Consider the following 13181-nt stretch of genomic DNA (forward strand, 5'->3'; position numbering starts at 1 on the left):
TACTTAGTATAATTAGACAACTAATTAATCAAACCAAAGAAGGGTCGGAATAATAAGGTAATCGTTTCGTGTGACCCACAATAATAAGAAAATAATAGACATATCATGACCGAAAGTCGAATCAGGGTCTTAGTGACTCCAAAGCAGTCATTGAAAAAGAAAAATACACTCAAAGCAGTATGCAAGGCAACTACATGCGTGAAATAATTACATAAAATTACCTGCCAAACACTCTGAAATGCTATTATAATTCGTATTTATCATATAAATCTGAATTAGCTATACATAATAAACAATAATTTTTTGGTTCAGAAGTTTATTTATTATATACGAGCATATTATGATCTGCACTTCCATATCTATTTTTGTGCTAGGTAATAACATATGCAATCGACTGTAAAATCTTTATGTGAAATCGTATTACACTACATTAACCACGTAAGTTATTAAATATTATTATATCTTAATATAATATAGGTATATAAATGTTATAAAGCTTATATTAAAACATGGAATGGAACCCGTTAAACGAAAAGTTTAGATATTAATTCATGTTGACTTATAAGTTGTACGAGTACTTCTTATGAAGCAACGTTTCGAAATTCGTTTTCTGTCTCTATCCTATAAAAATGGGATTTAGTAGCACACAGAAAACGCATCACTTATATGCGCACATTTTTTACAGTATAACAAGATACGTAATCTATACATATAACAAAACAGTAAAAATATTTTGTTTGTACATTAAGTATTTTTGACTGAAATGGATAGAGGGACACTTAGAATGAATAATAGAAAGCAAAATTTTTTTTTTAAATTTCTTGTCTGTCTGTCTGTATGTATGATCACGATAATCTCCAGAAGTACTGAACCGATTTACTTAAAACTTTCACCAATTGCTTTGTTTTAACTCAGAAAAATATTTAAAGTATATTTCATAAAAATCGGTTCACTAAAAAAAGTTATCGACATTTGAATGAACTCAAGGCATGAGTTTGCTTGCAAATAAGTTACGAAATTTTAAATTCAAAGTCATTTATCATTGTACGACAGCATAATACCTATACATAACATATAAATATAAGTGAAAATCAGTTTGATAATATTCTGGTTTTGCCGCACATAACATGCGTAATTCTCACGTAAAATGATTTTGGTTTGTTAGTCTACTTTAGTACCGTGTGGTTCCAGGCACCAATACAAAAAGGAAAAGGACCACTCCATCTCTTTCCCATGGAGATCGTAAAAGGCGACTAAAGGATAGGCTTAAAAAATTGGGATTCTTTTTTAGGCAATGGGCGAGCAACCTATCACTATTTGAATCTCAATTCTATCATTAAGCCAAATAGCTGAACGTGGCCATTCAGTCTTTTCAAGCCTGTTGGCTCTGTCTACCCCGCAAGGGATATAGATGTGACCATATGTATGTAGTCTACTTTAATTGCGATACCATCGCAACAGCCTCGATGGTCCAGTGGTTGGCGCGTGAGACTGTAAAGTTAGCGGTCCAAGTTCGAGCCCCAACAAAAGCAAGATATTTTTTTTATTAAAAATATATTTTTTTGTGTTGTTTGAGTATTTTATTTAAAAAAACTGAAAATCAAAATACTACATATAATAAAACGATAAAAATATTTTGTCTGTATATTTAGTATTTTGACTGACACGGATAGAGATTTTCTTTTACATTTTTTTGTCTGTCTGTATCTGACTGTATGATCAAGATTCAACTCGAAATTTACGCGGACGAAGTCGCGGGCAACAGCTAGTTATTAAATATGTTTGTAGCTTATTAAAAACACAGATTCTTTAATTTATTCTATTAAAAATTTTTACTAAGAGAACTATAAGTGCCGTAGTCGTAGCCTACGCAGTTGCCTACGCTCTACGTCTGCTACGAAATCGTCTACGATGGCACGACCTACGAGCTCACCATGTCTTTAGCTACCGATTTCGTAGCGCACGTAGCGGGTTTAAGTCCACTGCTTTTATTATATAAGAAAAATAATAATATTTTATAAAAAGATTAAAAAATTATATAAAGACAAAAACAAGTGAGTGAATAATAACATTTATAATAAAATCTTAATTTTCTGTCATTTTCACTCATACCCATAGTTAGGTTTAAAGTTTTGTTTCTTTTAATTCTGTCATCTGATTTGATTTTGATCATGATATGTAGCAAAAGCTATATTTTTATAAATAAAGTTCTATTCAGATGTTATAATCCTCGCCATCATGGTTATAATTGCTTATTTTAAAAAAATGTCCTCCCAAAATTGTGTTTTCCAATGAAAAGAAACCTAATCAAAAATTTGTAATTTAGCGTTAATTTTACTATTAAGAAAAACTAATAAAAAAATTAACATACTAACGTAATATTCCCGACGAAATGTATAAAGCCTGCAAATAAATTAAACAAAGAAATTGATAAATTCATTTAATTACATTAACTATCTACGTGGCAGTTTAATCAGTTAAACGGATTAAGGGAATAGAACTGTTGACAGACAGACCTGCTTAGGTTGTTAACTGTATGGATTACGTTACATGTTCCTCGCTCGATCAGGGAATTCTCCTAATGCTTAACGTACAGAAATCCCGCCTATCCAACTAAAATCTATGTATCCATTCCATACCATTATTTACAGAGTACCTATATAGTAATTATTTCATTAGGAAACGTGCGACTTACAACAAAAAATATTTACATACAATTTTATTTTTGTAGAATAACCTGGAATTCTCGGACTGCCGTCATAAAAAAAATTAATAATGAAAATAATGAAAAGGAACCGGAAAAAAAATCACTTTCCTGTTTACTAAATATCAAGGACTCTCTTACTGGGAATCCTTACAAGTATGTTCTTATTACTCATATCTTATAATACTGCAAACGACGAGTTGCTGTAGAGTACCGAGAATATATTTTATTACTTACATGCCAATAAGAAACGTGCGGATTTGACAAATCATATTCTATTTATTGAATATATGCGAAAAAGATTTGCGTAATTACTTTTTACATGTAGCTAAACAAATACTTGAAATTCGCCCAAACATAGAAGATCCGCAAATAATTTAAATTACGGAAAAGTAAGTTTCATTCTTGTATGATTTACGACAAATGTCAGAAATTTATGTCAATTGATGACAACTTTTTGGCGTCGACAAATGCACGGGGAACTTCTACAATACTTAGTGGAATTTATGATTTGGTGCAGCATTAATAGTACTAATAAATACACAAAATAAAACAGTAAAAATGGAGTACATATTTGTACATTAAATAAAATTTTAATAAAAATACGTCTATGTAAACCGCATTCAACTCTGTTTCAGTTTGAAGCAGAATGCGGCTTCTTCACAGACGTATTTTTAAAGCTAAAATTTTTTACGTTGTTTTGGCTATATAAAATTGGCACGAGAATAGGATATTATATCATGTATTGTACTATAAGTTTGGATAATTGCAGTTTCCAAAGGTTACGCGAAAAGCGATCTACACGCGAGCGGAGCCGCCGGAAACAGCTAGTATGACATAATCGAGTTTCAATGCTATATTCAAATAACAGATTGTACTGCAGACAAGAATTAAAATGATATATAAGAAAAGTAAATAACTGTGCTAGCCATCCGATCAGTGCAGTGAACATTGGCAAGCATGTAAACGCTTTAGTGCATAGGGGCTGATTTCTTAACTTTCATGTGGTTTTTGGTAAATTTCAAATAAATGAAGGAAATAAAAAAGTCTCCTTAAAAAATCAACACTTCTTTAGTTGGGAGAGAACGTGATCCTTCCCCGCAAGAATCAGCTCGTGAAAATTGCAATCAATCATTTACGTCGGACGTTATACATAACACGGTGTCTTATCATTTCGGTGTTCATAATCACGACCGAGCCAAATGATTTAAATTTATGAGATGTTTCGTTCTGAATTCTTTTAAAATACGTAGGAAAATTAAAAAAAAATCTGCACTAAAGTGTGTCGCAGTTGTTGGCGCCAGCTGATGTGTGCCGGGTCAGCGGGTTGGGCGTCATCCGAATATTTTATTGGACCATCGGATCTTGGCGAACTATAAATAATTTTCAATTTGTTCAATTATTCCTACTAGGTTAACTATAATGTACTGTGCGAAGTAGTCGTTTTAAATCTTATTCTAAGAGCAACTTCAATTGAAACTTTTTTGCATGTTTCTGGTTATGTCATTATCAACAGCTTTAAAAAAAAATTCACGACAGCATGTTACTAAGTGCGTTTCGGTAGCCTTCCTGAGAACAATTTTTGGTAATTTTTGATCCACACGATAGAACGTTGTAATCCTAATTTTTGTTAGAAACTGCCTGCACGCTTTAAATAAAATAAATCATATAAACCGACACTAAATATTACATAAATTCAAAATACCTAAAGATAGAGCTTTGAAAAGAATAACAATAATATAAATAAAGGCGTAGGGACGTGACGACCCCATCGCCCCCTGGGTCACCCAGTGCAATCAGTCTCCGCAGGGCAGCTTGTGGCGAGCTGTTAGGGAGCAGCGACACAACGGACTTGAGTGCTCCCAGGGGAGGTCCCTGTTCCTCGCCTCCGGTCTTTTTTGCCAAGGTCGGAGTGGAAACCGATGAGGACAGGACCCCTACCTCTGGCTTGCCTTGACCGGCCGGTCAGAGTGGAGTCGCGAGAGCTATACGCTCGAAGGATAGAAGTGTAAAATGTCATAACGCCGGGGGTGCCTGACTGGATCACCACGATTTCACGCCCTGCAGTCTCACCTCTCGACATCCTTAGCCACCCACGCCGATGTTGCCCCTTTGTTGCCAATCATGGTGACTGATTTGAGGGACCCATTTAGTGAGTGGCGAGTCACCACCTGCCACATAATAGTCACGTATTCATCAATATGGCAGGTGTCCGAACTTCTCAAGCAATAGCCCAGTTTAAATCCATCCAAACGTCAACTCCATAACCCATCATCCTTTACCTTATTTTGTAATAGCTCCACCTCCTGCCGAGACCTGTTCATGGACATATCCTCTATTGATATGCCCGGTAACGGGTTTTGGCAGGAGAATAACATCAACTTCTCCAAAGGGCCTCTACGTGTTGGATTTATATCCCCACGCAAGCCTCTCAAAAATCCGGGTGTATAGACCCGTGAAATCCAAGAGAAATATAAATAAGAAATATTATATCCCTATCTTTAAACTGAACTCTTTATTCAAAGCACATGTTAAAATTCTGTATGAGCTGAGCAGTTAATCCACAAATAAGTCCAACAAAGACGGTTAACGTCTTCTAAAAATAAACCCACCCGAGAATCAGACTGTTGCAGCTTGTTAAAACCTCACGATACGAGTAGAAACCTATTGCTTTATTATACAATTAACACATACATATCACTTCTTTACAGAACCACAATTCAAGATGGGTAAACGATGTAGTTGGGTTGTTCTATGAAAAATATTCTATTCTGGATAACTTTATTCTGGATTGAAGGAACCCACCTAAACTACCACTAAAGCTGCATTAGGTACTTGTATTTATAGTCCAAGCGCTGCATCAGGTACTTGTATTTATAGTTATATTAAAGCGCTAACGTTTGTAACAGCGGTAAATAATAAAATCGAGATAAAATTATGTTGTATAGTGTACCTAAAATAAAAATCATTTATGATGACATAAGGAAGCCCTAGAAACACACGTAATTTTCGGATTACTGGCTGGTAGCTGCGATGTGTAGTCGTGCGTCAGTATAAGAATTTACCCCATGTACTACTTTTTAACGAATTTAGGAACGTGGTTTTCGATTCCATCTTTTTATGTTGCAACGTACATAATTATGTTACTATTAACGGCCTCTGTGGCGCAGCGGTAATACGCTTGTCTGTGACATCGGAGGTCCCGGGTTCGAATCCCGGCCAGGGCATGATGACAAAAGAACTTTTTCTGATTGGCCTGGGTCTTGGATGATTATCTATATAAGTATTTATTATAAAATATAGTATCGTTGAGTTAGTATCTCGTAACACAAGTCTCAAAGAACTTACTTCTAGGCTAACTCGATCAGTGTAAATTGTCCCGTATATATTTATTTATTTATGTTCGTTCACGTGGAATCGAGGTTTTGAAGCAGATATATTCAATCGATAGCGCTAAAATTGTATGCATGTTTGCTTTATATGTATGTCGCGTGACAGTTCAATTTATGATGAGTAAGTAGACTGAACAGCTGATGTCGAATAGCTCGGTCACCGAATTTGACATCGTACGCACTTAATACGCTTGTAACAAAATGTTTTTTTTTTGTAAAATATCCTATTGAGACAAGGTATTTGCAAAACAAAAAACTTAACCAATTCGACTTCATCCGGTTAATAAGAAAAAAAAAATACCATTTCAGAATGAATATAGGTAGTAATAGTTCTAGTCAATCTTTGAATATTTAGTTCGTCTTTATATAACTACGATTCTGCTATTAATTATTCTGACTAATAAATACGTACGACCACACTGTGGACGAATCAAGCGATATTCTGGCGTGTACAAGTGTGTCACTGGGTCAACGACGAGGAGTGCTGATAGCACGCCTGTTGTTTCCAAAACTATGTTTTGAACTGAAATAATGTTTACCTAATTCCACGCCTACGCATTTTTTTTGTCAATACGTAAGCACCTTCTCTGCCAATCTGATTAATGCTGCTATTATTAAAAGGAATGCCATTTCCATTTCCGAAACAGTCGCTGTGCACTAACATCACATGTTTTTATCCTCTCGACAGTCGGGACTTCATACGAGGAGTATATATATACTCCCCGTATGAAGTCTAGAACCTAAACCGACAAGGAATGAATACGTTTCCTGTTGATGACGATCGGTGCGGTGAAAAATGTAGCCTTTACTTTTTAGTCCCGAGGTCCAACTCACTAATTAGATATTTTTCCATATTCACAAACAATATGGAGAAATTTCGAATTAGTGAGAAAAGACGAAATCCTGATCGATTATACATTTATTTAGGCCCACCGAGGATTGTATAGCGTTAATTGATGAAATGCGTATTATTTTGCTCCCCATTATCTCCAGATCCCAGAAATATTTTTAACCAAGTCTTACATATCTAATGCGATAGTTGAGAAAAACAACAATCAAAAATATATAAATTCCAAAGGATTTAACGACGTCCCAATTCATTCATCTGCCGTGAGCTCATGCACCATACAAAAAGAAATTAACTCCTTTCTTGGAAATGCCTATAATTTTTTGTACATTTTGGTTTATGGGAATCTCTATCAAATAGAAATAATATTTTCCCATCTAGCTGGGCAGCAGTTTCTTAGTTACCGTGACTATCAATTATAAGAATCCTCTAATACTTTTTTTCACTATTGAAGGTGCTACTTTATTCTATACTACCTCCTGTTGTTTGTCCGGGTCATAAACTCTCTAGAGAAAGATCCCCGGGGTACGCCTATTGAACAGGTTCCTCGATTGAGTAACCTTACAGCCTATCATGGCAACCTAACAGACATTGGGCCATTTTTACACATTCAGTTGGCTGGATGTTTCATCACGAAGTTTTACTTCACTGTTAGGACATGTGTACTCGTAAGGACTGTAACTCAAAAAAGAGTCAATGGTACGTGGCCGGCGTAGAAGGAGTGTATTTGCACATAGAGGGCCTCTGTGGCAGCGGTAGTGCGCTTGTCTGACACCGGAGGTCCCGGGTTCGAATCCCGGTCGGTTCATGATGAGAAACGAACTTTTTCTGATTGACATGAATCTTGGATGTTTATTTATATAAGTATGTATTTACTATAAAATATAGTATCGTTGAGTTAGTATCTTGTAACACAAGTCACGAGTTTATTTAGAGGCTAACTCAATCTGTGTAATTTGTCCCGTCCTGTATATATTTTTACGTCACAATTACCTATTATTCCCAAATAATTGAGCTCATAAGAGTTATCGAAAAATAAGTTTTTGCGACAGTTACGTGTTTACGATAGCAACGTATGAGGCTTTCAAAGAAATATAATTGTTTTGTTATGAAAAAAATGAAGAGCTTAAATCTAACAGGTTCAAAGGAAAAGCAGTACAATTGAAGCAGACTATTTCACCTGCGAATGACGAGTTTTTAAATAAATATGTACATTTGCGACATGTTTTGCAAAAACTTTTCTCTACATCAAAAGACGCATACGTCTTTTACCGACCAATAAATGCAAGAATTATTCTGCCATAGTACATTCTTTGCGTAGAATAAAGGCTCCCCGAAGATTAAAAAGAGCTTCCGAAATCTACCTATGTTAGCTACAGAAGTTTAAAAATAAAGAGACGTTTGACAAGTTTTATTATGCCATTACTTCTGTCAACAAAAATTAAACTGCCTGTGATTCCATCAATGCTACGCTTCTGTTTGTATGTACCAACGTTCCGACCTTACACTAAATATTAAAATTAAATAAAAAAAATGATACCAGTCATTTGTGAGGGTTTTCCATATATGTATATATATATATATACCTACATAGTTAAGAAGTACATTTACCGATCTAAATAGTATCTCGGGCCGAGAAGGTTATTTCGATGGTGAAGCTTGGCAATTTACCACTAATAAGGAAGGAAACCAATCACCCATGTGAGGCATAATTTATCGTGCTTGCCAGTTGAGCATTACCTGCCACTACCCCCGAAATAAGAGCTACCTTGGCGTTGGGCCCAGCAGTAAAGCCGCAGAAGAAAAGTAATAAACAGTTTCGGAGATACAACATATCGATATGGAATAGCCTTCATGTTTCCTTCCTGTACCTGGATTGACATGGTGGTACGCTGATTAACAACGCGTTAGTTGTCTGATGCAAGAGCCTTTTTCGAAACCCGACTTGTTCAGAATGCTTCAAGTTATCAACCTGTTTGTGAAAGGATCCGTGACGACCATAGAGAATAATTAAAACTTTTATGTGGCTCAAGATGTGATAAGTAATAATTCCTCAAAAGAATATCGTCAAAGTTCTTCTAAAAGAAAAGTTACATCATGCCTGAAATCCTCGCCTCTTATCTGGCATATTCACTCATATCTCACTTTCGACTGCATTAAAAACCTCTGGAAAACTTTAATATCGGTTTTCCATTTATTTTCAAAAACTTTGTTATTACATCTTCTCCCCGACGCCTTGTTGTTCTTTAACCGTTAAAAAGCCATTCTAAGCCCAAACAAGCTGATGCCCTGGCATAAATTTGTATATAGTACTCGTATCAGAACAGCTCTACTCTTGCCGTACTTGTTGTAGACTATACCACATATATGTGACTATGCAGTGTGCATAGAATTTATCGCGCTCCCCAAATACTACGACTTTCGTTGAGTCCCTGCTACCTTTCCACTTCTCAAGTTTTGTCAGTTGGCTTACTATGTTATGTGGAATGATTTTACACAATGCTTACAATAGCAATTCGCACAGACGGCCTCTGTGGCGCAGCGGTAGTATGAGAATATATTGTAAAATATAGTATCGTTGAGTTAGACTAACTCAACGATACTATATTTTACAATATATTCTATAGTATCTCGTAACACAAGTCTCGAACTTACTTCGAGGCTAACTCAAACTGTGTAATTTGTAAAAAAAAAAAAATGATTTAGTTGCAAATTATTTTTAGTTCTAAAGCATGAAATACTTCGTTCTACGATCTATGCATTAAAAATATTGAGTGTATTTTTTTAACAACTGTTCAGTTTTAGAATTTTCTCCCATAATTCAGCTTATTCTGTAGATATATTATTGTTGTTTATTTAACATATGGCAATTTGGATAATTGTAGCTCAGCTGGCGTGGAAGCTAGCAGGAAACCTTTTTTCCGCATGCCAAGTTTTACCACAATATTTTATTCTACCTTTTAATGCTAGCAGTTTAAGTTTTGTTGACAAATCACGCTCACGCTTTACTTAATAAAAGTTTGGATCAATATAATACATATGTGATAGTTTCCGTTACGCTCATAATATCCCCGAAATACGTATATAGCGCTATTTTGTAAGCTAATCAATATTTTCCTCACGAAAAGTACCCGTAATTTATTCATATTCCGGACTTTGGCCGCTGAAATTAGCACGCAGCGGTCTCGTTTAGATCAATATGCTTTTGTTTTCCATAGTTACGTGCACACGTTACTTATGATGTTAGCGTCTCCCTTATTGAATTAAAGCCGAAGAGTTTTGATTCCTTTTTTTAGTATTTAAACTGATTCCGTTTATAGCTTCGTAAAAAGAGACTAGGGATTTCATAAGAACTAGGTAAGGTATCGAACCTTTCAAGTTATTTCTTACGTGTAGATTTTCACTAGTATTGATATTCATCTTTAAAATCTTGAAAGAATCTTGATAAGAGTGTAGGTATTTATAAATTACTGCTAGATCACTTGTTAATTATAATTTGCTTGTAAGTATTATTTATTAAAGTCTACTTTTTTTTAAAAACTTTTGTTAACCATGTATGAATTTTAAAACATAATTTCAACGTAAAATTTGATATATTTTAACAATGTTAACGTTGTTTAAACAATGCATGATGAAAGATGATTACACATTCCTTAGGACGATTGTACAAAAATTATGTGTTATAAATAAATTTGGGGTTATCCGGGTCTAAGTCTGCAAACGTTTTCCATTAAATTTATTTTATTACAACGCACTTGTCAGATTCCAAGCAGAATTCGTTCGCCCGCCCTACTTCCAAAAATATACTGAACATTCGCCCCAACACGCCACGAGAAGACTGTAGTCCGTCGTCTGTAAAATATCAAACTTGTGAGGAGCAAATGTCTGAAATATAAATAGACACCATAGATTTACTACCTACATTAAATCTATAATTAATTCATACAAAAAGAAGTATTCACGCGATGTTCACGTGTAATTGTTTCATAAGCTGTAACGAGTCAATGATGTCGTGAGCGAAGCACTGCAGTGCAGGCAACACGCTGACGACCAGGCGTGCCCTACTGACACCGAATGAAATCAAAATGCGTCGCCGCTCCACCAGCTGAATACGTAACGAACAACAATACGCTGACAATACATAAACATTAGCATTGACTGCGATATTGAACCAAAATGTTATAAACTTATAACAGATAGGTAATCAACAAATTCAGCGCCGGCCTAACTCTTTTTTAGAACACTGTTTCACACCAGCGAGTTCTATCACAGGATAGCGCGAAAAAAAACCCATCGGCGCGGCGCGGCGGCGTTGCCGCACTGTGCAACAGAACGGAGCGTACGAGCAGGTAGGTAGCCTCCACAATGCATACGACGCAATGTATTTATGTATGTACATTATACAACACTTGTTCCCTATTTTACATGAAAGTTATTCATAAATTTATTTCAGGCCTCATATCCGAAATATCTTAGCAGAATCTAATTTGAATATTCTCAACAAGTTGGGAATTTCCGATTCGGTTAACTCATAGATAGTCAATAAGAAATTGAGTTCTGTATACTGTCATAAAGTTAGGAGAATACAGACTTATTTAGTTACTTTCGATTTGAATCACCATACCTAAGATATGAAATCACTACCAAAATTCAAACTATGCTCATCTATATTTACATGGGGGTCCAGCAATATGTCCAACTAAAAAAGTAAAATTAGTAATTACATACCATTCGCCGGATCGACATAAGCAATCTTCAGATCCATACCGATTGCTTCTGGAGGTTTCTCATCGACAGAGTTCAAATCATAATCTATTGGCACTTCTGTGACCAAATCGTTCTTCGCCTGGCTAGTGGAGGCGGCCAGACCTTGTGCTACACTCATTTTTGGAGCGTCTTCGTGCATGATACACGAATAAGTATCGAACGAGGCGTCTTTACCGAGCGCAGAATCTATGAAATATCACAAATACAGACTAAAAAAGAAAATTTATCTCAATAATCGCTCATTATAAGCGATAAAATGATTAAAACACAAAATGTAGGTCTCTAGGCCACTTCACTTACACTTTGATATTCCGACCGACATAACCCGGGTTCAATGGAGCTACCGTACTCATGACTGACATTGAAATATGTCGGCAAAGGGCAGTAAGAAATTAACCTAATTTATGAAAATCTGTGTCGTGACCTATTTCTTAATATTATCGATATATGTTGAGGTATTTTAAAAGTCGACATTGTCATTCTTTACATCATATTTATTTATAGAAATAATTAACAAAATATAAAAGAGAATATCTATTGTAACAATTTAATATTATTATAGGTAGGTACTTTACTTTGTTATGCAAAAAAGTCATGTTAATGATGCAAAATATCTGTTTGCTTATGAATGCGCTGTGTTGAGTAATAAATGACCGTTTCTATTGCACAATCCTTTCACAAGGGCTCTGAATGTAGGTCAATCTTTATGAGTATGATTGCAAATACAGTCGTTTTAATAAGAACAGAGAATAGTAAGATGTATTTTAAAATTAATATTTTTTTAATTATTAATACAATCACTGTAATGTTATGCATACGAATTGCGAATTAATTATTTAATTTATATTTAAAGTTATATTAGCATCAAGTTGTTTCCGGTACAAGAAAGCAATACTGAGATATTGTCTTAATACAAATAGTTTTCAATAGATGGCGCGAATAAAACTTCTCAAATTTAAATTATTTTGTATTAATATTATGTATTTACGTACATTTTAGAAAGTTGTGTAACAAAATTGCGACGATTTGAATATATCCGTAGTGTTTTTTTAATTATTTATTCCTGTATGAATAATGTAATTAAAAGATAGTCTCGACATCTCGTGGCCCTTTTAATAATTTTTGACATGCTTTCGCCAGTGCAATGTAATATAAATACATGTTATTAAAATGTAAAGAAATGTTTCAAAGCCATTTTAAAGCAACTTGCATATACCTATATTTGCAAATTTTGTATTAAAAACCAATCGTCTATTTTATGTAGATATTCCTACCGCATCCCTTTCACTTTATACTTTTTCATATTAATTATTTTCAAACTTTGTCATAAGCCAAACTGGTGTTACAAAAATATTATTTGATATTACAACAAACAACACAAATCAGTACCTACGCTTAAATTATTTATCCTGTACTATATGAACTAAAAATACCTTTTTTTGCAACAATAACTAGCTAGGGTCGCCATCTA

The 13181-nt window shown here is 34.7% G+C and overlaps 1 protein-coding gene across 1 annotated transcript in view; it reads right to left on the minus strand.

Moving 5' to 3' along the window:
* The window catches only part of LOC106133933 (nuclear hormone receptor FTZ-F1), a 73165-nt gene extending 61114 nt beyond the window's left edge, over positions 1–12051 (minus strand). Inside the window, 1 exon segment of the mRNA XM_013333815.2 lies at positions 11672–12051. Within this exon segment, the coding sequence (XP_013189269.1) occupies positions 11672–11849 (178 nt within the window). The 5' untranslated portion in view covers positions 11850–12051.
* Between the last annotated feature and the right edge of the window lie 1130 nt (positions 12052–13181).

Source organism: Amyelois transitella, chromosome Z, assembly GCF_032362555.1.
Source record: "Amyelois transitella isolate CPQ chromosome Z, ilAmyTran1.1, whole genome shotgun sequence".
NCBI lineage: Eukaryota > Metazoa > Arthropoda > Insecta > Lepidoptera > Pyralidae > Amyelois > Amyelois transitella.